General features: G+C 56.4%; 7 protein-coding genes across 7 annotated transcripts; 3 read left to right on the top strand and 4 right to left on the bottom strand.

Moving 5' to 3' along the window:
• Positions 1 to 2701: 2701 nt before the first annotated feature.
• On the bottom strand, positions 2702 to 5539 carry ACO1O0_006645 (uncharacterized protein; the record flags this gene model as incomplete). Its single annotated transcript, XM_083196028.1, has 2 exons — positions 2702 to 3259; positions 3704 to 5539. The coding sequence occupies 2 exons, from the start codon at positions 5537 to 5539 to the stop codon at positions 2702 to 2704; spliced, it is 2394 nt and encodes a 797-aa protein (XP_083049044.1).
• A 1452-nt stretch (positions 5540 to 6991) lies between these two features.
• NUD1 (leucine-rich repeat domain-containing protein) lies at positions 6992 to 12499 on the top strand (the record flags this gene model as incomplete). Its single annotated transcript, XM_083196029.1, has 2 exons — positions 6992 to 7080; positions 7135 to 12499. The coding sequence occupies 2 exons, from the start codon at positions 6992 to 6994 to the stop codon at positions 12497 to 12499; spliced, it is 5454 nt and encodes a 1817-aa protein (XP_083049045.1).
• A 748-nt stretch (positions 12500 to 13247) lies between these two features.
• ACO1O0_006647 (rab-GTPase-TBC domain-containing protein) lies at positions 13248 to 16831 on the top strand (the record flags this gene model as incomplete). Its single annotated transcript, XM_083196030.1, has 3 exons — positions 13248 to 13256; positions 13387 to 13544; positions 13645 to 16831. 3 exons carry the CDS (start codon positions 13248 to 13250, stop codon positions 16829 to 16831), a joined length of 3354 nt encoding a protein of 1117 aa, XP_083049046.1.
• A 301-nt stretch (positions 16832 to 17132) lies between these two features.
• Positions 17133 to 18025, bottom strand: ACO1O0_006648 (ClpP/crotonase-like domain-containing protein; the record flags this gene model as incomplete). Its single annotated transcript, XM_083196031.1, has 2 exons — positions 17133 to 17643; positions 17712 to 18025. The coding sequence occupies 2 exons, from the start codon at positions 18023 to 18025 to the stop codon at positions 17133 to 17135; spliced, it is 825 nt and encodes a 274-aa protein (XP_083049047.1).
• Positions 18026 to 18551: 526 nt separating this feature from the next.
• On the bottom strand, positions 18552 to 20335 carry ACO1O0_006649 (fungal specific transcription factor domain-containing protein; the record flags this gene model as incomplete). The annotated part of the gene is made up of 3 exons (XM_083196032.1): positions 18552 to 19385; positions 19439 to 20060; positions 20274 to 20335. 3 exons carry the CDS (start codon positions 20333 to 20335, stop codon positions 18552 to 18554), a joined length of 1518 nt encoding a protein of 505 aa, XP_083049048.1.
• A 1042-nt stretch (positions 20336 to 21377) lies between these two features.
• On the top strand, positions 21378 to 22708 carry MDN1_2 (FAD dependent oxidoreductase; the record flags this gene model as incomplete). Its single annotated transcript, XM_083196033.1, has 2 exons — positions 21378 to 21581; positions 21662 to 22708. 2 exons carry the CDS (start codon positions 21378 to 21380, stop codon positions 22706 to 22708), a joined length of 1251 nt encoding a protein of 416 aa, XP_083049049.1.
• Positions 22709 to 22989: 281 nt separating this feature from the next.
• ACO1O0_006651 (uncharacterized protein) lies at positions 22990 to 24791 on the bottom strand (the record flags this gene model as incomplete). Its single annotated transcript, XM_083196034.1, has 5 exons — positions 22990 to 23342; positions 23397 to 24014; positions 24090 to 24330; positions 24385 to 24516; positions 24573 to 24791. The coding sequence occupies 5 exons, from the start codon at positions 24789 to 24791 to the stop codon at positions 22990 to 22992; spliced, it is 1563 nt and encodes a 520-aa protein (XP_083049050.1).
• Between the last annotated feature and the right edge of the window lie 121 nt (positions 24792 to 24912).

Here is a 24912-nt window from a genome sequence, read left to right on the forward strand (position 1 = left end):
AGGAGGAACACCACCACCCGCGCAACCAGAATCGGCAGCAGACGCAGAACGTGGGCGGCTCAATGGTACAGCGGGTGCGGCATTTTCAGGCTCAGGGCGCGGGCTGGACATGAGGTGAACATTGGGCGTGGCAGGACTGTGTGCGTGGGAGGCTTGATTCGCAGCGAGATGCAGGTGGGAGTTTTTGGTGGCGCTGGAGAATTGGAAGGATGGTTGAAGGTCGGTGCTCGGGCCCCGTGCAGTGATGTTATGGCCGCTCCACTGGCTCGATGGGGACGCCTGCTACTTTAGTGGATCCAGTCCATGGATGCTGGCTGCACCCGTGCACTGCTGCACTGCTGCACTGCTGCACCAGCACCACCCACTGGGTCTCTGGGACCAGTGGACCTGCCTGCCAGCCCATTGAGGCCAGGGCGTGCGCCCACTCCCAGCGGGGTTGCCCAGTGCCCTCCAGGCCCGGCAGCAATCGCCCAGCCCTGCGCTGGTGCCCTCCATGATGCTCCATCCCATTGGCGCCATGCATCAGTGGGAAGCCAGCGCTCGACCACACGGCTGGTTTGCGGGGTCTTAGTGGCTGCCCTGGCTGCCTCCAGGGCTGGCTGGAGCGTAGCCGCCAATGGCCGAGGTGTGGAGCTAATAGGACTCCAACCATTCACCGTCAGCCTTCGTGGAATCATCATTCCCGTCGTGCCATTGTGCCACTGTGCCGTCGTAAAGGAGTGATCCAGTCGCCCTCCAGTGAGCCTCTCTTCATCATCCTTTCGCCCCACGTGCATCATCGACTTCAATCGCCTTCTCTACATACCCTGATATAATATGGCCTTGCAAGCCGTCAACATCGACCTCCAGTCTAGCCTTGCCGAACCGACACCCTATCAAAGCGTCACCCCGACCGCCTCCTCAGGCAACGAGAACCCTTGGAGCTCTGCGCATCGCATCCGATGGAAACCATCGAACCATCTGCCAACTGTCCTACGAGTGCGAGTTACCCCGCGGTCCCTAGTCTCCCCGATGTCTCCATTTCAACGGTCAACCCAGCAGGATATACCTGCCGTGCTTTGAGACAACGAGAACTGAGAACCGCTCGCCGCCACGACCGTCTGTCATGCCAAGGCTGCACGTCACATCCACCTACGTACTCCCAACCACCCACGCGGGAACTACGAGGATTCCCTATTTACAGAGTACAACCCACATGAGAGGGAGTCCGTTTAACCTTGTTATTTTTGTTTGAGACACAACCTGTCTCTGGGTGGTGCCAGCACCGAGCAAACCGCCTGGTTCGATCCCCCTCCAGTTTGGATGAGGAATTTGACAGTCACCCGTCACGGCTTTGAGGGCCCAGACCTCTACTTGAGGAATTCCCGTGTTTGGGATTAAGAGGCAGAATCAACCCACGTAGCTGTCACCACGGGCACGTTGCGCCGCCCTTGTTCTCTATTGGAGAGTTCGGCCGTTCGGGACGTGCGTCCTGGATCCTCCCTCAGACCCCAGCCGGCAGCATGTAAAGCATCGCCGAGGGATCCTTGACCAGTCTGGCCGTGATGCATGTCAATCGCTATGTACAGAATACGTCGTAGAACTTGGCTGATCAACCCCTGAATTTGTCCCGCCACCAACAGATAATTGACCGTCTTCGCGGAGCTACATAGCTCCCATATATACCCGTAGATGGACATCCGATGTTAAGTTTAGACACTCCTTGCTAGAGATGGAAAGGTTTACACTCTCCATCCTCTCTAGGCAGTTACGGTCTTGAAGTCACTCTAGGACGTCGTCCCCAATTCTACCCGACAGATCACCAAAGCAGGTTTTAGGGCCACTGCGCAGTCTTTCTGCACATCCTCCGCCGCCTAGCCATGCAGTTTCTACTCTGGATTTGTGCCCAATCTGCCTGTAAATTCCGTCACTTTTGAGCGCATGAGGCCTCCTACCTACCTATTCAATGACGTCTCCCTTTTCTCCCGGCATAATCACTCCCGAGTATAACTCCCATCAAATGCGTGCACCTGATGGCCATAGGGTAAGACATCGCCGTGCGTGCATACTGCGCGTCGTTGCCGCTGTATATCGTTTGTCATGGTTTAACTCCGTTATTGGATAGCCACGCTCGGTGGCGTTCCCATTCGAGCCCTTCCTGGCCGGATCACAAGGGGCCTTGGCCTCTAGGGTTGGAGTAATTGTGTCACAACCCACCATGGCTGGACTGGCACCGCATGCTCCTCCACTGGTATTATCCCAAGCGCAGAAGCAGACAATTCGATAAAGGCCTCAAGCTTGCATAGTCATCAAGGCGTCTTCGTGGCGAATGTGTTCGGGACGGACTCCCAAGTCTCTTGCTGACGGCTCTCATCAGCATGGTCGGTCCCCGCGGCAGAGTACCACTTAGTGGTGTAAGTCATGGCCAAGGGCAAAAGTGTCTGCATTAAGATCAATAAATGCGCTACAACAAAAGATTCGCTACTCGTAAAAGTCCAAGGGTATCAGGTATCATCGACACTACCGACGTCCAGCCCGTTGAAAGTACATGCCATGTCCAAACGCCCCTTAACAGTATTGAAATTCAGACAAAACTTGCAGGTCCCATGACAGAAAAAGGCCATGTGGCACAATAATAAGCAATCATAGTAGTGAACCAATGCTGCAGGGTATGTCCTGTTTTTGCACAATGAATGTCGAATGGCACGGATTCGTTTTATAATCACGCGCTGATCTCGGCAAGGCCAAATTCTGGCGCATCCTGGGCCTGATCAAGTTCTGCGTCCAGGTCCCAGGGCCGGAGGAGGTCCTCAAGGTCCTGGAATACTTGATCTGTGAGGTCCGTGTCGTCTTCCGCCATGGGCTCTCCCTCTCCACCACTGTTTCCCATTGCTGATGGTGCCATGTCCGAGGAAGCGTATCCCATCGTGTTCGTTGTAAGAAAGTCATGCACCATAGCGCACGGATTAGAACTATTTTCAGTTTCTTGAGATTCTGTCGGAAGGATAGTCCTCGGTGCTTCGTTCGCACGCTTGGCCACGGCGTTGAAGTGCCCCTGAAAGTCGTCATCCTTGGACATCGGGAGATGTTTGACGTCGGTCATAGGTGGGGGCGATGCCGCACGTTCTCTTGTTTCCATGCCAATTCCTGTATCGTCCCCATCACCAGACCCCCTGGATGGCGAGTCTTGCTCCGTGTGGCCTGGGAGGGGAGCCCAAGAGACGCGCCGGCTAGGTTTGGCGCTGTTCCAAGGATCTTTCATAGCGGATGCGAGGATTCGCTGTGTGCTAGGCAGAACAGTTCCCGATGTTATCCATCTGGTGTGCTGCATCTTTCGAACGCGGCGCTCAGGAGATGGCGTCATGAAAGCAGAAAATGGTTGAAGAGTAAACTGAGATTCCGGGGTGGAAAGTCGAGGTGGTGTAGTCGGTTGTGAGTCGTTGGCCGCAGGGTGCACCAAACTTTTGTCATCATAACTGGGCGTGTGATCCAACTCGCTTCTGTTAATCACGGAGGGAGTGTTCCCTTCAATGCTCGGGGTAACAACTCTCTGCTCATCAACTAGCTCTGATGTACTAGTTGAATTTAATACTTGCCTGAGCCATTGGGTATCCTGTGATTTTGACCATGGGCTTTGTTGAGATAACGCGATGGGCCCATCTTTAGCTTCTCCCTTCTCTTTGCTGTCTTCAGGATGACGAGTGTATGATGCGGTTTGTTCCACTGTTTGCGAGATCTCCTTATCAGCTCGAGGTGGCGGTGAAGAACCCTTGTGATCACGTTCTCCCACAGTTTCAGGTGCAACCTGAAAGCCGGGAATCATAAGCGTGCTGGAAGCAGCAGACTGCGAAACGGGAACCTCCAAAGTTTCTTCACACCCAGTCATATGAAATTGTTGGATCTTTGGGGCCTCGATGTGGGCTTCAACAGGCTGGGCCAACTTCGAGGGTTGCGCAAGTTCCTTATACTCTCCACCCATGTCTGTTATTGTTTGTTCCGGGTATTCAATATCATTTGATAGAGATTTGCGCCAAGACTTGACGGGGACGAGTCGTTGTAGCGCATTCTTCAGAGAGAATCCTGTGGATATGGTTTCTGGCGCGGGAGCCGGGGGTTCTGCGGAAGTATTCCGTAAACTAGCCAATGGCAAGGCTCGTGCGCTTGCGGTAGGGTGAGACTCATCGAGAACAGGCCCAGCAACTTCGGGATCAGCCATTGAGAGGTCAGTGATGGTCGTAACATAGTCGCCTGGTTGGAGGGTGAGGTCTTGGGAGACATCCCGGAGGGCCAGAGTGCAGGCATTGATGTCTTCCATGGGCACGTCAGATGAATATTCTCGAGACTCGCAGGAATCGGAGCTGAACGAGTTACTGCCGCCTGTTTCTGAGACTTGATCCTGAGAGACCTGAGCTTCAGAAGTGGAGCTAGCTCTTTCCACGACAGCTTCAGGAGTGGGTTCATTCCCTGGTTTCTTTTGTGTAACGTGAAATTGGGCCTTAATGGTGCTCTCCACCGAGCCTGGACCCGAGAGCTCAGACGACGTGTCTGAGGATGTGTCATCGTCCGACATCATTGGCTGATCCTCGTCGACATCTCCAATAGTTTGCCAGTCGTGCGCCCTGGTTGGTGTATTCGCGACATGTGCGATGATAGAGCCGTTCTGGGGTTGGTCGTTTCCAGGCTCTTCGGATGTGTCGCCAATCTCACTTGTGTCGCTGGTATGAGAAGGCTGGGTCGAAATGTCCCCGCCATTGGGGAGCGTCTCTTCCTTTGCAGGCGAAGACAGGCCAGACCAAGTCTCAGAGTCGAATGACGACAAAACACTGCTAAGTGGAGAGGATTTTCGTTGCCTAACAGAGGGCGAGATATTTTCGCTGTTCTGGGCCTCCGTTTCCGGTTGTATTCGGACACTGCGGCTATCATCTCGCCGGATTCCAAGCTCTGTAGGGGTTGCCCCCGTTTCTTGGCTAATTTTTGAGTCTATCATGTTTATACTGCTGTCCTCCATGCCTGCAAGATCGGATGGGAGGACAGTCTTCTGAGCCTTGTTGTATTCGGCATTAATGGTGGCAATTTCCCGCGGCTGATGGGGCAAATTCTTGTCGTGAGACGCGCGGAGAGAGTTATTCGCTCCTCTGAGCCCATTCTTGATGGAAGTGGGGGAGGATAAGGTTGCAGCCGCTCTGAGATTGGCAACCTTGTCCTGAGCCAGCTCGTCCTCCGAATCCGTGGCGTCTGAACAGTTGGTCTTCCAGACAGCCCTTTTTGGTGAAACACGCTTGGGTGGGGAGCTAAACCTTCTGGAACTGCTGGCGAAGGAGGAGCTGGGTGCTTCCATGAGCTCATTCTCGGCTCCAAGCTCATCGTCGTCTTGCCGCGAGTAGCTAGCCTGCCGTCTGAGAGAAGTCTTTCCAATAGATTGAGGCAGTCGCCCGGGGGCACCTCGAAACGTCGAGGTGAAGGAGGACTTTCCGATAGTGTTGTTTAATGCATGGATGGACGAGACTGGGCCCCTTTGAGATCGACGGTTTGGGGGCGTCTGAATGAGCTCTGTACTCATGCAGTCCGTCTTACGCTTTTTGCTGGGTGTCACCTGCCGCTGCCCTGAGCTTGTAGCTCGTTTCTTCCTGGTAGAAGCTCGTCGGGAGGGGGAGTCAGTCTCGGCCCAGCCATCTTTCGTCGCTTCCATCGGCTGAACGGTGCTTCTCCAATCTTGAACTCGGGCTACATCGTCATCTTCGAGAAAAGGATGGGGCTCAAAAGTTTCCTGCTTAAGGCTCTCTGGGCTGGGAAGGTGACATTCGAGACTGGATTGTGTGTCCGAAAGATGTTTCTGGGGATGGTGGTTTTTCTTTCCAGGTCTAGTGACCTTCGGTGCTCGAGAAGCAGAAGTAGGGATGCGGCCAGAGCCTTCCCGCCTTGATCGCCAGGGGTTAACCCAACCTGAGCTTCGTTCGAAAGGTCCTTCTAATGCCGCCGAGAGAATGAGAGGAACCTCTCCATCTAGAAACCGTCGACCGGCCGCTGCATACCGAAGCTTGCGTGCTGTAGGGCTCTCATAGTCGTCGTCTTCGGATCCTTCATAAAAGACTTCTTCGGGTGGGCAAGTGGCTTCAGAATAGATTGTGTCATGGCCCCAGTGTGGCCCCGAATCGCTGGGGGTTGGCCAGGTCGGATGCATCATTATTTACTCTGATTGTCGCATGTCTCGGCAGGAATAGCTGGTGTACAATCGTCAAGCACAATGCCTTTGAGGAAATGAGGTCAAATGTGTGGTTATGGCGGGCTGGGATTGTCGTGGTTCGGTTGTCAATGGTTGGTGATTGAAAAATGGTACTCTAGTAGCTCACAATGCAAGAACAATGAAGTTCACGTCGCGATGTTCAGACGCGTCTCACGGTGTCACGTGACAGCGCGTAAAGCAGTTTTGGCATGGGTTGGTTCCGATGGGTAAATCACTGACGCAGGGCTTGAATTCCCACATTACAAAGACATTTTGAATGGCGCGATGAATTTTCCAACCGGAATGTGTTTTCTTATCTTTGCCGTGCTTAGCAAACTTGGAGCAAACGGTTGTCTGATCTCGAAGTCACAAATGGCGAGACCCCATCACGTGATCCCAAGTGTGGAGTCTTGCTGTTGGCAGGGCAACGCTCTTAGCCCAATCGTCATCCCTGCACTGTTTATCTTATTCCCGTAGATGACACCCCGGCCACAAACGCGCACCGTCTCGCGTCACAAGTAACAGAGTTTCCGCAGTGTTCACATATTGAACTTCAACAACATTCTTGAATTTTCTTTCTCGCCTATAATCACTGATATAGCAGTGTTTGCCTATTTTATCTCTACTTTTTCTTTCGACTAGCTTGACTGCTCCACAGCCAGCCGGTCTCGAGCTCAACAATCGCGACACCCCCCACAATTCCACCCCGCGACACCGACATCTCTATCACATGGCGCCAATCTAGACGCGAATTTGAACCGTTCTGCCTTTTTTTGAGGCGCTCTCAGCATGGCGCACGCGTGGCTGGACTCATTGTCTGAGGATTGGGTCTCCCAGCCAGGCTCCGACAACTCAGATGTCCAGCTACCACCTCCGAAGTCAGAAGACACCACGTCTAGAGCGCGGCAGTCTCCGAGTCGCATACCACGTAGATCGATGGGCCCAAGGTCATCCATGCCCGCAGCCAATGACAATAGTGTTCTGAGCGAGCGCAGTGCCAACGAGATCAACATAACAAGCCAACGAATGTCCTCCAAGCAATCGAGGCATGCCAAAGTCCCAACCGACAGCTCAAGAGGCCGACGCGCTTCCGGATCGAGCGAGGGTTCTGTCGTCCATAACACGGTCCAGCACCAATTGCCTTTGGAGAAAGTCAGCGAGCAAACACCCGAGTGGAAACGGCGTCTTGTGCTGGGAGATATGCATTATGGGGAGCAACGCGATCTCTTTTGCTCAGCCGCCAATGGGCTTCAAGGCATGTTCAACCCTCCCCCGGACGACCTACCGGGGGGTTACGAAGAGGAGGAAGACCAGCCGCAGCACGAATCGACCATGCCTTCAAGCCCTCCATTGTACTCCCGTCGAAGAGCCAGTACTGAGCTTGAGGAAGAAGTGAATACTCTTGAAGAAGAAGATGAAGAACTTGAGCACCCGAACGACGTGACACCTAGTCCTAGTCCGAGAAGGGTGCAACGGAATATTCCGTACCAACTCAATGTGGAGGATGCCTCAGCTGTAGATACCCCATCCAATCGTTTGGGCACCACTCACCCCAACAATGTCGAGATCTATCGCGATGAGAGCTGCCTCAGCACTACTCCTGCGGTTGTCGACAACACTAGGAAGGCCAGTGGCCAAAGCGACACGAGGAACGAGGATTTTAGCCCTATTTTGATAGGAAAACACAGCGACGAAGAAGGCAAGGTGGATTTTGCGCCACTCGAACTCCCCGCAGATCAACTGAAGCACAAACTCGAGCTACTTCGCCTCAATCAACTTCTCTGGGACCCCGAGGAAGAAGCTCTTGATGCGGTCGAAGAGGAAGAGGAAGAGTTCAAAGCCATGGACTCTACCGAGGAGTTCGTTCGGCAAGGAGGGTTTATTAACTTCCGACGGGGAGGGAGATCTGATGAGAGCTCATTTCGGCATCATCCGCTCAGCCCCAGCTTTGGTGTGGACACGTCTGAAATGCTCCCAGAGGAATCTCTACAGGCCAGCACGCCAAAGCAGTTCCCAACTGTGAGGACAGAAGCCACGAACCCCTACGACGACGGCGAAAGTCCACCTAGCCCTTCATTCCCACGAGCTCCCTTTCCGAGCCCTGAGAAGCGACAAATACGGGTAGAGGGTCAAGCAGCTGGGTCTGGATCAAGCCCCCTCAAACTTTTCGGGCCCTACGACACATTTACAAACCAGACACTACTTCGTCGTATAAGCCAGTTTGAGGAGGGAATTTCTGGGACAATCTCAGGGCAGTCTATGGGATCTATGGGATCTATGGGATCCAATGCAACGAAACTCCCGCATCCAATGGGCTCTAAGTCAACGACTTACTCCGGGAGGCTCGGCGAATTTGGAGCCGGTGACTTGGAGGGCTATGAGTTTAGTAGCGATCTGTCATATGCGGCAGACGACGAATCTAGGGCATCGGATCACAACAAAGAGAACCTAATCCCCCAGACTCATCCGTTGCGACTCCCTTCGACGAGTTTTCCCCAGCATCAGCTATTGCCCGATGACGATGTAGAGATTGTTGTCCGCAGAAGGCGGAACAAATCCACGCCATCGCCTGCGAAGAGGCACATGCGTGTCCAGTCTGTCTCCAACCAGCTACGCCTGTCCGTCGCCCTTGCTCGGGGAGCGCCAGACGGCAGCGGTACGCCGAAGCGCGATACTGGATCTGAGGGCAAGCGGCTGAGAATGTCCCCTTCCGTGGATCCCACGCCGAAACGGAGACGAACACTTCATCGATCCGATATTGCTTATGGACGGGAAAATCCATCGATAATTGAAGTTGCTCGCCAAAGAATGCAATCATTCATGGGAGAGAAGAGGCAAGACAGTGGTGGGTTCGGATATGCAGAGCCACAGGTCCTGAGTGGGTTCGGATTTGCAGAGCCACAAGTTCTGGCATCGCGTTCTATTCTTCGCCCCCGTACCCCGAGTGGGAAGCTGCGGCAAGCAAGTAGGCGCACAGAGGATGGCCAGTCTGGTAGTGCTGAACAGTATAGGAGGTCACCGCTTCGCAATGCAGATGAAACCACTGTATTTCCAGGTGAAACTCCTGCGAACGGGGATAGGAAACCGTCTATCCGTACCCAGGATTTTGTCGACCAAGCTGCCCAAATCATGGCTATGATTCGCAGTCAGGTTCGACCTCCTGGGCTGGCCAGCGTCGAGGAGTCTGCAGCCGAGAACGATCAACTTAGTCCAGGTCAGTCGGACGACTTGGGCTCTGAGTCTACTAGGGAGCCATTTTCGCGTCCCCCAAGCCGCGAAGGCAAGGCATCAGTGTCACGGCCCCCACAACGACAAGATGACCCGGAACTCGTTGACCGATTACGGAAGTACCAGGAGGCCAGTGACATTGGAGACATTATTTCATCTTCTATGCGCTCAGTGGGGTTGGCAAACGACACAGCACGCTCTGCAAAGGAAGTCGAGAGCCAGACTCAGGAAACTAAACGGAGTCAGTCCAGTGGACCGTTGTCCGCAGATGAAGGAGAAATGATCAGCGATATCCCAAACGTCCGCATCACAACAAATCCAGTCCACAACGAGTCACAAACGAGTCCTTCGCGCGATTATTCCCTGAATGGATCCGGACAGCTCTCCAGCCGATCCTATCCTACCACCTCGTCGAGAGGCTCGGATTCTAGAAAGATGATAATGCCTGAGAGCGTGTCTCATCTTATTCCCGAGAGGGTTGGTAGCATGCGTCTAGACAAGAACAACAAGGTTTGGATCAAGAGCAAGGAAATGCGATCGGTGCAAGGCGCCGATGCGTTGCCTTCAGACAGCGAGGATGATCCATTTGCTAGCATTCCCGATCTATCTGTCGACCTGGCTAAAGAAATGCAAAACCTGCGGCTCACAACAACTCGGAAGGAAGATACCCAGGTGGCACCAGAGCAACGCGATGACCCACTGAGTCCGACGCCAGGTGCTCAAAGACGGGCGACGAGGGGTTTTGTGACTCTTTCCCCCGATGGACAGTTGAGTCCCAATATGGACTCGCCAGCCCAAGATGAACTCCAAAAGCTCCAAGAAAAGAGTGCATCTGGGACCGATGTTGAGAAAACGGAAGATGTCGATTCCGAGACGACTATGAATGATGATCAAGGACTGCTCGACCCACTGGCAAAGGCAAAACGTCGCAACGTTACCATATCTTTTTCATCACCAGTGGCATCGTTTATCCAGGACATACAGCCTGACGACCTTGATAGTTTTGACGATGACGGTGCTGAAACATCTGAGCTATCACCCTGCCAGACTGAACGACAAGCAGGGACTGGAAAGCCAGCGCTGAAGAATGGAAGTGGCCACAGCGGTGCGCCGTCGCGTCATGGCGAGGCCGGGTTTATTCCTAGGCCAGTGTCACGTATCGATGAGCAGGATGAGGATAGCACCGTCGAGCTCCCCCACCACGGAAATAACCAACTCAGTATCATCGGGGAGACCAGTCTAGTCAGTCACAAGACGCCAGATGCCCAGCATGGTAGCCTCAGCTTCATCCTGAACCGCAATGCCGGTCAGCGGCCACTGTCTGCCCGCGGTGACGACAGTGCTGTGATTGGGCAGAATGTCGGCAAGTTATCGCTGAGCCCGCTGTCCGAGTTCACACTTAACAATCCAGACCCGTCGTTTGGATTCGAGGTCAGCTATGTAATGGGACACCGGCATTTGGAAACTGGAGATGGCGACAAAAAGGTCATGTCGATGACGATCCGAAACCTTGTGGACAAGCTTGCAGAGGTTGAGCCCTTCGAGCCCTACTGGGAAGATCTGATCGAGTTGGACTTGCACGAAAAGCGGCTTACAAGCTTGCACATGCTGGACGAGTTTTGCTGTAGGATCGTGACGCTCGACGCGTCAAGGAATTCCCTTCGTCACCTGGAGGGTGTTCCTGCCACCGTCCGACAACTTAAGGTCTCGCAGAACATGCTGACGGAGCTGACCTCGTGGGATCACCTGCAAAACCTCCAGTACGTGGATGTGTCATGCAACGAGCTCACTAGCCTCTCTGCATTGAAGAATCTCGTGCACTTGAGGAGTATCAGGGCCGATGACAACCAGCTGACGAGTCTGGATGGACTGGACTGCCACGAAGGGCTCCTGTCGCTCCGAGCACGTGGCAATCAAATTGAAGACGTCGATTTTTCTAGTGTTCACCTCAGGCGCCTGACGGAGCTCGACCTTTCGGGGAACCAGATCTCATCTGTGCAAAATCTAGAGCTGCTCTCGGAGCTGACACGCCTCAAACTCTCCTGCAATCGCCTCGAGGGGTTGGTGGTCAAGGGAACTATGAAGACCCTGCGGCAGCTCGACGTTAGCGACAACGATCTGGCTCTGCTCGATCTGGGCAACTTTCCCAACCTACATTCGCTCTATGCGGACAGGAACCGCATCAAACAGTTGCGAGGTTTCTACCGCGCCCGCAGGCTGGATAGCCTCTCTTTGAGGGAGCAGCAAGGAGATGAGCTCCTTGATACCAGCTTCTTGTCATCAGCTTGCGAGATACGCAAGCTATTCTTGTCTGGCAACTACCTGGGCGTCTTGGAGCTAACAGTGGACTTTCTCAACCTGCAGCTCCTCGAGGTGGCCAACTGCGGGTTGCAGTCGTTGCCACAGAAGCTGGGGCAGCTAATGCCGAATCTGCGGACATTGAATCTCAACTTCAACGCCATATCCGACTTATCGTCTCTGCGGTTCATCCCTCGACTGAAGAAGCTGCTCGTTGCAGGAAACCGTCTCGCGGACTCGACAGATGTGACAGAATTGTTGACCGATTTCCCACACCTGACCCGACTTGATCTGAGAGACAACCCCGTGACACTAGGGTTCTATGCGCCACTGCAGGTGCTTGTCAGTGCACAAGAAGACGGTGTAGTGGATCCGTTTGTGCTGCCCGAAGCTGACGCTGAGAAGGACGAGGCGTTTGCCCGACGACTAGACGAGGGCACCAGGCAGCGCCGGCGGCTACACGAGATTGTCTTTGTGGCTAGCTGCAAGAGGCTGCGAGTGCTGGATGGCCTGCGCATCAATCGTGATCAAGTGCTCGCACGTGATGAGGTCTTTAAGACATTGGTCGCGGAAGATTTGCTGCCGCCCCTGGATGGCGACGTGGCCGGGGACCAAGCGGAAGCAGATGAGACAAAGGCGGCTCGAGACCCTGTCAAGACGGCTCCCGACTATAACGGTGGAGAAGGGGGGAGCGAATCCGTGGAGAACGGTCCCTTGGATCAAGACGAGGGCATCAGGGACCAAAAGGAGGGGCATGAATGTCGGACATGAATGACTTGTTGGACGTTAATGACGCATTGATGATTACAAGCAAGGCACTGGAAGGAGTTTAATGGGGGTCTATTTGATAATTAGAATGGTTTCAGGAGCCGGGACTATGGCTGGGTCTTGGCCAAATGGTCGACGGTTGAGGGTTGGGCATATGGACTGTAAAAGCGCCATGATTTTAGGATTTTAGGGGAGGCATTGCATCGGACTGAATTGACTTGCGTATGATACGGGTTTCCGTTGCGGCACTAAACCGAGTAGTATTTACTGGAGAGCTGAGAGATGTTGGGGGATGGTTATTAATAATGGTTGATCGCATCACCTCACCAACAAGTTCTGGTGGTACCATTTACTCGTACGGATACCCGTAGTCTCGTTCTCTGTTCCATGGTGGGGTATCTGGACTGGAGGGACAGTGGGATAGTGGGATCCGTGGTGGGATCCGTGGATAATAGTGGGAGGAAGCTAGGGTTGGGCCAGCGCATCAGGCATGGGGTCTGGATGCACCCGAGATGCACAACTGGCATAACTGAACCCTGCAAGCTGTCTTGGCTGTGAACCACCCAGTGGCACCCACTGAAAGCCCGACCCGACGCCCTGGAGGTGCATAATCAACCTGGAACCTGCGTGGGGCCATGGATCCATGGATGACAGCACACAGTGCACTGCAGCAATGCAGCAACTGCAGTGCATAGGTACCCTGCACGCTGCCCTGCACGCTGCCCTCCACGCTGCCTCCACGCTGCACACTATGTTGCCTGTGCGTGTGGAATGTGGATGTTTGCATTTGATCCCAGCCAACCAGCCCAGCCAACACCAGGCATCTTGACACTCTAACCGACTCTCGTCGCCACAGCATCAACCTCGCTCGTTTCACTATCCTCCTCTAGCTGTTGCAAGGGCCCGGCCTCTCAACTCTCATCTTCACCCTCTTCCATCTTTACACGCGTCGCAACCGGCACGACCAAAACAACTACCACGCCTGCCCGCCACTTCTCGGCCATCCCACGTCCACGCCACATATCGTCATCGACTTCGACGCACGCGAGTCGACCCCATCCGGCTGCCTTGAGCTATGCCCTTACTCTAACCTCAACCCCCGTCTTGGACACGTCTCCTCTCTCATCTTCTCCCCCGCTCTGCGCCAGCAACTACGACGCTGCGGAGAACAAGGGGAATCTAGCCATGGAGACGGGCGCGGACCTCGAGCGGTCCTTTTCCCAGCACAGCGCCACGTCCATCCGCTCCCGCCGCAGCGCCACCGTCCGCGCACAAAAGGGCCGCAAGCTCGTCAGCCAGCCCAGCAGCTCTGCCAGCAGCATCGCCCCCAGCGACAAGTCCCTCACCAGCTTCCCCAGCTTCTCTCCCGAGTCCCCCGTCGCCGAGCGTCTCGACCTCAAGAACAACACCCATCAGCCAGCCGCCGCCGACGACGACCAGCTGAGGGCAGCAGCTCAGCAGCAGAAAAACCGCGGGCTGAGGAGCGAGTCCATCGTGGACACCCTGACGGGCAGCGCCGGCACCACAGCGGCGAGAAATTCGCTGTTTGAGGATGCACCGGTGACCAAGGTGCCCGGGGCGCTGCACCAGGCCGACGACACGCACATCGAGAGGCTGATTGCGCGGCATGGCGCCGTGGGACTGGTGCGACAGATCGCCGAGGATCTGGCGCAGCGTGACTCACAAATAGCCACCCTGCGGCGGCGGGCAGACGAGCGCGAGCGGGCGTTGCGGCGCATCATCCGCGAGTGCGGGCTGTCCAACATGGAGCTGGAGACGCGGCTGCGGACGGTCGAGGGCGAGCTGCGCGAGGGTGGCCGGGCGAGGCACCGCCTGGATAGTGGCCTGAGCGATATGATGAGCGATGCCATGCAGGAGACCATGACGGCGAGTGCGTATGGTGAGACGGGTTTAAACGGGTCTTCGACACTACGCGCCAGCGGGGCGGCCAAGGGTAAAGCTAACGAGAATGGAAAGGGCACATCGAGAGGATGGAAGGACTACTTCTGGGGGACTGGCACGGCTAAAAAGAGTCAGGCAAGCAGCGTAAACGGCGATGGAGGTGCCAATACCGCCGCCGTCATTCGGTCACATTCGAGCTTGGACAGGCGGCCAGGATTACACGACGACCTTTTCGATCCTCCGGATGGGCCAAATAGTACGAACCAGGGCGGGAGTCGACCATCCAGCATACACTCGGCCAATATTCCCGAGCGCAGGACATCGGGTTCATTAGCTAGTTTGGCTCTACGGCTTGTGGCCGGAGGTGCCATCAGTGGCCGGGAGTCCGAAACGAGAGGTCGGGCGACTAGCAACAGCTCAGGGCGTGATGTTTCGGTACGAGCCCCGTCTGCCGCGAACAACAGATCATCGCAGTCGACACGATCAGCCTCGGTGGCCGGTGGCCCGAGAGCCCTGATGGCTATGCGCAGGTCTACGCCAGTACCCTCAGCACAGGCGGCTGCTGCATCGAGGTATCAGGCCCAGGAGTTGTGGGATACCATGGGCGGCGGTCCACCCTCAGCGTTGCGCCAGGAAAGCTATGGGCCCGTCGAGATGGACGCTATCCTCCCGCCCGATACGCAACCACCCACGCTGACGCACATATACAACAACTATGACGGTAGCGAGTTCCTGACGGATCGGTTCGGATTCATATACGACCAGCGGCGGAAGAAACGGCAGCGAGAGGCGGCGCAGATGGCTCGGCATATTCGCAAAGGGAGCCGTACTGAGATGCTCATGAATGGACGGACAGGCATCTCGCCCAACCTTCTAGAGGATATGCCGAGTCCCAAGTGGAGTATGTCGAGTGATGGGCGACCTGAGAGTCCGAATAGTAGCTTGGAGGACAAGGACAAGGACAAGGGCACAGAGGAGGGCAAAACTAAGAGGTGGCAAGACTATCTCAAGATTGCTACCTTCCCTACCGAGTTGCTAAGTCACACACCGAGCATGGGCGCGCCGTCTTTGGAGGTTCTCGAGGCATCGGAGGCGACCAACTCCGAGGGCCAGGCAGCCGACGCGACCAAGTCTCTGGGCATCACACCCACGGAGTCTGGCCTCATGCCCTCTGCGAACACAACCACCGCCGTGGACAGCCAGGTCACGCAGCCGTCGGAGCCGGAGCTGACGCCCGAGTCGCTGGTCAAGGAGGACAGGGAACCGGTGAAGCTCCTGCTCCAGCAGCTGAGCGACCTGCACGACTCGCTGCAGGCCAAGAAGACGCCCCAGTGGAACGATTTCCTCCGCAAGGTGCGAGCGGAGCGTAAGCGCGAGGGCGAGGCTGCGATCGCTGCTGCCAATGCCGCGGCTGAGGCTCGGTACGAGAGACCAGCCGTGATCCTCCCCGAGACGCGCGTGGCCGACGGCGAGATAATTGGCATCTCGGATCTGGGAAACAAGGGCAAGGTTGGCAGGGCAAAGTGGAACGAGTTCAGGAACCTGGTGCTGGGCGGTATTCCCGTGGCGTACCGAGCCAAGATCTGGTCAGAGTGCTCACGGGCCACGGCGCTGCGCATTCCAGGCTACTACGAGGACCTGGTAGCCCAGAGCAGCGACAGCGACGATCCCATCGTCATCAGCCAGATTGGTATGGACATCCACCGGACGCTGACGGACAACATCTTCTTCCGCAAGGGCCCCGGTGTGCAGAAGCTCAAGGAGGTGCTGGTAGCGTACTCGAGACGCAACAAGGACGTCGGATACTGCCAGGGGATGAATCTCATCGTAGCCAACCTGCTGCTCATCATGCCATCGGCCGAGGATGCATTCTGGGTTCTGACGTCGATTGTCGAGCATATCCTCCCACCGGGTTACTACGACCATTCACTCATGTCGTCGCGGGCAGACCAGCAGGTCCTGCGGCAGTATGTTTCGACGGTGCTGCCTAAACTGTCGGTGCATCTCGACTCACTGTCGATCGAACTCGAGACGATGACCTTCCAGTGGTTCCTGTCCGTCTTTACCGACTGCCTGTGCGCCGAAGCCCTGTTCCGGGTATGGGATGTAGTGCTGTGCACCAATGACGGCAGCACGTTCCTCTTCCAGGTTGCCCTGGCACTCCTCAAACTCAATGAGGGCAACCTGCTGCAGTGCTCGACGCCGGCGGCTGTGTACACGTACATTGGCCACCACATGACAGAGCATGCCATCAGCATCGACGGACTCATGCAGGCGAGCGAGGGCCTGCGCAAGGTGGTGCGTCGGGAGGATGTGGAGCAGCGACGGGAGAAGGTCCTCCAAGCGGAGAGGGAGTTGCTGGCGGCGCGGGACGAGCACAAGAACCAGGCAACAGACATAGTGTCCGCCCAGCCTCAGCCGACGGAGGCTTAAACATTTTCTCTATTTCCTTAAAGCGGTTCACCTGATGTTGGGATAGAAAGAGTGGGATTGGCGGTGCGGCATGATACCCCCCCCTTTTTGATTAAGGTACAATTATAACAGACACACCCCGAGCCTGGAACAGCACTGCGCAGCACATACGGCGTGGCGAATTTCCTTTGTACTCTAGCGGTCTTGGATTCGGCAGAAGAGATACCAGTAGGGCATATCAAAATACATACATCATTACATACAAAACTCGCTCGCACATGCCTCTATACTTGCTTCTCTGGAAATAACTTGTGGATCCTTTTTACAGTTTCGCCTTGTTCTCCTTGCTCCACTGCTCAAACCACACCTTGCCAAACTCCTTGCGCTCGCCCTCAGCCTGCTGCGTTGCGTCGAACCGCGCCTCCTCGGCGTCCAGTCCGGCCCCTCCCAACACGGCAAGCAGGTCCTTGTACATCTCCGCCTTGAGCGTCCCGTACACGCCCGTCTTGGCCTTGTCGACCAGCCCACGCTCGTCGATGAACTTCAGCGCGTCGTCCAGGGACCCCGCGGCGCCGTCGGCGATGCCCTGCTCGACGGCCTCGGCGGCCGTGAAGCGCCGGGCCTCGAGCACGACGGTGCGGTACGCCAGCGGGGTCAGCTTGGTGCGGAAGATGGCGGCCATGGCGGGCTTGAGCGGCGCGCCGAACAGGAGCTCGTTGAGGCACAGGAGACCCCGCGGCGTGGGCGCCAGGCGGTAGTCGTGCGCCGTGGCGAGCATGAGGCCGCCGGCGAAGGCGTGGCCGTTGATGAGGGAGACGGTGGGCATGGGGAACCTGCTTCCGTCAGTATATCTTCTCTATTGCAGGGCACATGTGAGGGGGAAACAGTTAGGGGGGCCTACGTCAGGAAGCGGCTCCAGACGCTGTAGAGCAGGGCCCAGAAGCCCTCGGTCTCGATGGCGTGGGCGAGGTCGAGGCCGTTGGAGTAGAACTTCTGGATGGCCGAGGTGGTGATGAGGACGCCGGGGGCGTAGCCTCCAAACTCGAGGACATCGAGGGCGGAGAGCAGGGCGCGGCAGAAGGGCGTGGTGATGCGGTTGTCTGGGGGCGACGAGAAGGTGAGCAGGTAGACCTTGGGCTTGGGGGAGGTGCAGACGATCTCGCCGCCGGGGTGTTCGCCAAGGGGCGCAATGGGGATTGTGAAGAGGGCGGCCATGGTGATGGTGTTTTCTGTGAGATCGTGTGAGAAATGATGATGGGTGACGATGGCGGTGATGATAATGGCGATATAAGTCAGTCGGCCTGTAAGAGCGAGATGGATGAGGTGAGCATCCGAGACCTCGGCTAAAAAGTGGAACCCGTTCACAGGCGATTCAATCGAAACAAGCCCCTTCCTCTTGATGGAAGCATCTATATAGTCTTTACTTACGATTCTCTTTCAGGAATACCTCGAACCTTTCACCAAACTCCCCTGAGCGTCAAGAGTATTTGGTCGCCTTATGTTGATCCCTTGAGGGTATTTGCATGTGAATCCGGAGGCCAAACAAGGTAATCAAACAGCCAATCATATAGTCCCATATAGACCCACTTCAGGTATCCAGATACCTACCTAAGTATACCTACCGACAGCTATCAATAAATATTATAAGAGAAATATCACATGGAACAGACATTTGGAAGCCAAGTAAAAGGATGCGAGTCCGTGCCAAAACGCCAGAGAAAACAAAGGGGCCCCATGGCGCCTAGAAAAGACTGATCCTCTCCAACTGTCCCACCTGTTGTAGTATATCCCATCCTCTCCTCGTCTCTGCGTCTTTCAGGTCCCGCATCTTCCACACCCCAACAATGATACGCTTGGCCTTCTTGATGTATCGCATCTGCCTCGCGCGTTCCAGCAAGTCGAGCTTCTCCAAAACAAAGACTCGGTCTTCTTCGCATTCCGGTGCGATACCTAGCGTGGCCACCATGAAGAGCGGCCAGAGAATCGTGTTGGATCGGGCGGGTATCCGTCTGATGAGCCCTAGAATCTGCGAAGACAGCTTTGATATGCACGGATCGCACGGCCCGAGATGGTCAACTCTGGAATACAAGTGTAGAAGACCAGTAAGCCTCTTTGTCTCTGTCACGAGGATGGTCTCCGGCACGTCAACCCCTGGTTCGTCGATGGGGCATGCCGGCGTGTATCCGTGTAGCTGCCTCTCTAGGTGATGCCGCCGGTACTCCAAGCTTGAGAGCATATCAGGATCGGCGAAATCGAGACCGGAGCAACGGGAATAGTCCGAGGCAAGCGTGTTGATGTCGGCCAGGATTTGGAAGAACTCGGTGGAACACCCGGTGAGCGTCTGAAGATTCGAATCGTCGCACATGGTTGTCACTGGCCCTCCACGCACGTCGTCAATGGTTGCGTTCCAGGCCGTGTGCGCGTACACCTCGTGGACGACAATGTAGCCACCCACAAAGTTGAGGAGCGCTTCAATGTCTTGGCCCAGGGGCATGTGGTAGTTGCGGAGTTTGTAGATGAGGGAGCGCGCAAAGTTGGCGTGGACTACCCATGACGCGGAGCAGTCGCTGAGGATCTGAGGGTCTGTCAGTAAGCGCACAGCTAGTGTTGGTATTTATGTCGACTCACATCCAGAAAGACCAAGGTCATGACGGTGGCAAGGATCTGAGCCTCCGAACTCTGGTCCAGCATTTCCTGCTCCAGCTTGGCAGTCTCGAGCCTCAGGGAACGCAAAGCCTGGTAGCGATAGGCCCATGAGGAAGAGTGATAGTCGCGATGGCCTAGGATATAAAGCTGACTGGCCGATATGGCCATAATGGTATGGAACAAGGGTGAGGAGTTGCCCGTCGAGGCAGCAATCTTGAGGATGACATCTTGATAGGGATTGAGAGAAGGGTCGAGGACACAGGCGGGTGCAATGGTCCGATGGAAGTAGGTCCAGAGATGGGACTCGACAGGAGTCAAGCGGAGCGGCGACAGCGAGGGAGGGAGGGTGATGATGTAGCCATTATCAGTCGACAGTGCTCCAGGATCGGGCATCATGCCCGCCCAAACCGCTGGTTCGACATCTTCATCAGAGTCCGAGGACTGGGAGTCGTCTAAGCCGGCCTCGGGGAGCAGCTGCAGCGACGGGCTCGCATCGAAGTCGGAGTAGGAGGCATGCAGGAACATCCACTTTTCAATGTGCTGGAGAGGCGAGAAGTCGGAGTCGCATGACTTGACGCGCTGCCACTTCAGGGTCTTCTCATAGCTGCATGCGAAGCCAAAGTTCTGACATGGCTGGCAGGCGGGTTTCTGCTCTGTTTGTGCACCATGGGTATCAGCTCAAGCTCGACAGCGGTGGCACTGGTGGGCCACAACGCGCGGGCCTCCGCAATCATGCACAGAATGATTCACCAACAAGGGAACAAGGGTGAACTGATTAATGTACTGACCTGGGCATTTGACCCGTCGCTGACGGCACCTGTTGCACCCTGTCCGGGTCCGCAGCTCGAGACCTTTACCTTTGGCCCGTCTCGTGCCCATTGCGGAAAATCATCTCGTCAGCCAGGGCAGGTGCTTTTCTTTGTATGTATCTGATGAGTCGATGATGTGAGAGAGCTGGGGTTGAGGGTTGGGGGGTTGCAGGACAAGGCAGCTCGAAACGAATCGCCAGAGGGGGCGAGGGGAGAGGAGAGAGGTTGAGATGGGGCTGGGTGCGGTTCTGCCTCTCGAGTCACGACCAACGAGCCATGGCCCACCAGTCTGGGCGGTCTGGCCCGTTCAGGGCATGAGAATGAGATTGAGCCATGGGGTCGATTGCTAGTGCTATTATCGGGTCTGATAAGAGGAGAAGTCCACTTGTGGAGAACCTGGAAGCTGCAAGCTGGGGGTGTCACGATACGACGACTCGCCCATCCACGGTGCAACCTGCCTTGGCTTGTGCCATCCGGTGCCGATTCCGGGCATGTCCCCATCGAATCAGATAATGCCTACTTGCCTTTGAGGAAGCCATCCGCGCCTTTCTTATTGCATGATGGCTTCCGTTTGACTACCAGTAGCTGATACGAATAGCTTCCCCGTGATTCCAAGCTGCAACCATGCCAATTAAGCGTGCACTAAGCTGACTCGTTCGCCCGACCTCGGACGCCCCGACGTCCGCCATCCACATCTCGAATCCCCAATTTCTACTCCGTATTACTCCATATGGGATAGGGGTCTGGATACCCCGCAGAGAGATCTCATCATCTCACATGGCACTGACACTCAACCTTGTCACCTTGGCAAGCCATGATTAGCCATGCTGCATGCCGGCACCTGCACGTCGCTTCGCACTGCCGTTGAATGCGCCCTTGGTCCAGACTTCAGACGCCCCCCGCTTGTCGCCTATCCTTACCTCGATATGCTCCATTACTGATGTTGACCTCGAACGACCACAGCAGTGGCATGATGCGTCTGACCGCGATGATCTTGACAAGGTCGCGGATAGCTCCTGATAAAAGAGTCGCACTGCAGCTTTGCGTTGATAGCTACGATACATGAGCCATAGGGCGAACAGTCCACGAACAAACTCATCGGTCAATCAGCCATGGCCAGCTCCAAGCGCATCCTTATCATCGGTGGCGGCACCTTTGGCCTGTCCACCGCCTACCACCTCGCCAAGTCTGGATACTCCGACATCACCGTGCTCGACAAGAGCGAGTTCCTCCCCTCCGAGGACTCGGCGGGCAACGATGTCAACAAGATCATCCGCGCAGAATATGAAGATCCATTCTACGCCGACCTAGCTCTGGTAAGAACAGCATCCGCGCATACTCTCACCGCATCCTCCAGCCAGCTGTGCTAGAGCAACACTGACCCCGGAGCAAACAGGACGCGATCCGGCAATGGCAGCAGAACCCCCTCTTCGCCCCTTACTACCACCAAGTCGGCTACCTCCTCGGAAACTCCCCCGCCGCCCCCGAGAAGGCCAAGAAGACGCTCGCCAAGTCCCTGGCCTCCATCTCGCAGCACCCGGCATGGGCAGGCCAGATCACACCCCTTAACACGCGAGACGACATCCGCGCTGTGGCACCCGAATTTGACGGGCCCATGCAGTGGCGCGGATACTTCAACAAGCTCGCCGGCTACGCGCACTCCGGCGACGCCCAGCATGCCACCTACGCGGCATGTTGCGAGCTGGGCGTCAAGTTCGGGCTCGGCGACGCCGTGAGCCGCCTGGCCTGGGACGCCGACCGCTGCGTTGGCGCTCACACAGCCTCGGGCAGGCTGTACGGCGCCGACATGGTCGTCGTGACCCTCGGCGCGTCGGTGGCCCGGCTCGTCCCCAGCATCGCCCCGCAGGTGACGGCCAAGGCGTGGAGCGTCGGCCACGTGCAGCTCACCCCCGGCGAGGCGGCCAAGCTGCGCGGCATCCCCGTCACGTACGCGCGCGACCTGGGCTTCTTCTTCGAGCCGGACCGGCGCACGCACCTGCTCAAGATGTGCCCCTCGGGCGCGGGCATCACTAACTACGCGGGGGGTCAAGTCTCGCTGCCGCCCGGCGACTCGTCGTACATCCCGCCGCACGACGAGGAGGCCATGCGCAGGATGCTCCGCGAGACGCTGCCCGCGCTGGCGGACCGGCCGTTTGTGCACAAGAAGATGTGCTGGGTGGCCGACACGCGCGACTCGGACTACGTGATTGACTTTGTGCCGGGCAAGAAGGGCGTCATCGTGGTGACGGGCGACTCGGGCCACGGCTTCAAGATGCTCCCCGTGGCGGGCAAGTGGGTCAAGACCGTCATTGAGGACGGGAAGCAGACGGAGGCCCGGTGGAGGTGGAAGGAGGTGTCTGGGGGTGGTGAGGAGGACATTAGCTGGCGCGTGGGAAACTTGTACGATCTCGGCCAGGGGGCTGCGATTTCATCGAAGCTATAAGGCGACTGACTCTAGAATACTTTATAATTTTCCCACATACTAATAAAATCTCGGACCAGGGTCGAGCACTTCATGGGCACACATGATGGAGCAGTGCAAAGGTTTTCATCATCCACGATATCTGCATCGAGATGCCACTTATGATTCAAACTAGCTATGTTTGGAGAAAAAAAGACCATTACATGGTCCGTGTTTATTGTACAGTTGAAAATAAATCAGGGCAGCCTGACATACAGGGCGACATTTAGATAGCCAAGACGACCCGTCCAGCACGACGACTTCTAGTACACGTACCGGAAGGACTCCTTCTGCTCCTTGTCGGTGCGGTCGCCCACGAGGCCCTCGCCGGTGCCCTCGCGGACGTCCTCGGGCCTCCCGTACAGCCTGTCGCGGCGGCGGTTCTGGACGAGGGTGACGCCCAGGTAGGCGAGGGCCAAGAGAATGGAGGCGCAGTAGCAGCACAGCATGGCGACGACGCCGCCCGTGTACTGGGGCGCCTGCTCGGCGCGGAAGGTCTGCGGGCCGATGAGGTTGCCGGCTGCGTAGCCGATGTTGACGATGGCGAAGGTGACGGCCTTCTTGGTCTGGCCGGCCGTGTTGGCCTGCGGGAGCGAGATGAAGACGACGTAGGGGGCTGTACGGAGTTAATAATGGTTTGCATGGGGGTGTTGGGAAAGGGGGAACCTACGCCAGTACAGGTACATCAGGTAGAGGCCGAACATTTGCACAGCGATGAGAGACCTCGAGAGGCTGTAGACGAGCGAAGTGCCGACGAGGGGAATCAGCAGTGCGATGGCAGCGACGACGGTGCGCCTGTTTTGCCACTTGGCGGCGATGTAGCTAAAGACCCAGGCGCCAAAGGTGGCAAAGACGCCAAAGGGCATGGTGAGCAGACTGGCCTCGAGCGAGTCGAAGCCCAAGTTCTTGATGATGATGGAGCCAAAGGTGAGGAGGCCGCCGTTGGGGATGTTGATGGCGATGTTGAAGAAGAAGATCAGCCAGACCTTGATGTCGAGGACGGCCTCGAGGGCCTGGGACCACTTCCAGGAGCGGTCCTTGTCGGCGATGCCGGTGCGGTTCCCGGCGAGGCGCTGGGTGGCGTAGTACTTCTCCTCCTCGGTCAGGAAGCGCGCGTTGAGGGGGCTGTCGGGGAGGGTGAAGTAGAGGAAGATGGCCCAGGAGATGTTGATAGAGCCCGTCAGGAGGTAGAGGTACTGCCAGCGGGCGAGGGGCGCGCTCTCGGGGATGAGGCCAACAAGCCAGGAGAAGAGGCCATTGAAGACGGACGAGAAGTAGGCAAAGATGACTGGTACATCCGTGTCAGTGGCGAAACCCTTTTGAACCACTGAATCTCAGGGTAGCGGTTGGTGGCTCGACTCACTTGCGTTCCGGGGAGGCTGCTCATCTCGAGTATAGAAGCCTTGTACGATGAGCGTCAGGCAGGGGAATATGACGGCCTCGACAAAGCCCAGGAGGAAGCGCAGGGCCATGAAGCCGCCCCAGTTGGAGCATGCGGCATACATCAGGGTCAAAGACGACCAGGCGATGCTCCCGTAGCAGAGAAGCCTGCCCGGGGGGATACGCTGCACCACATAGGGGGTGGCAAACAGGCCGATGAGTTGCTAAAGGGTTTCCGTCAGTGTCGTCCTGAAGGAGTTTGGGGTTTTGAGCCTTACCCCGACGGACAAGATACTCCCGAGCCAGCTGTACTCGGAACCCGTCAGGTTATTGTCCTCAAGGAAGTCGTACAGGGCAGCGGTGCCCAGCTGGACCTTATCGACGGCAGCCATAGTGGCCGTGAAGAGACCCTGCATAAGGTGTAAGCGGGCCAAAGGGGCCACCGAGTCCGCGGGGTAGCTCGTACTAAGGGGATAATCCAGGCATCAATCTTTTTCTTGATCCTCTTCTCCATCTCGGGCGTCATGGGGGGATAGTCCTGGTGGGCAGCGACAAACTGGGCCACCTTGTCGTCGGATGCATCCTTGCCGGTTGCGCCATCTTGGACGGAGCCCTCGCTGGTCTCGCTCACGTCGCGAGGTTGGGACTCGACATGGCCGGTGTCCTTGGGCTCTTCGGCAGCCATTGTTGGATGTCGAGTTTGTAAGACTGAGCTTGCAGTTTGCTGAAGTGAAGATTGATCAAAGTATGTTCGTGGCCTAAGTGAACAAGAAAGCCGTACACGAAAGCCTGGGGAGATGGTGTGT

The sequence above is a fragment of the Amphichorda felina genome, assembly GCF_050947745.1.
Source record: "Amphichorda felina strain 45539 chromosome Unknown scaffold_6, whole genome shotgun sequence".
Taxonomy (NCBI): domain Eukaryota; kingdom Fungi; phylum Ascomycota; class Sordariomycetes; order Hypocreales; family Bionectriaceae; genus Amphichorda; species Amphichorda felina.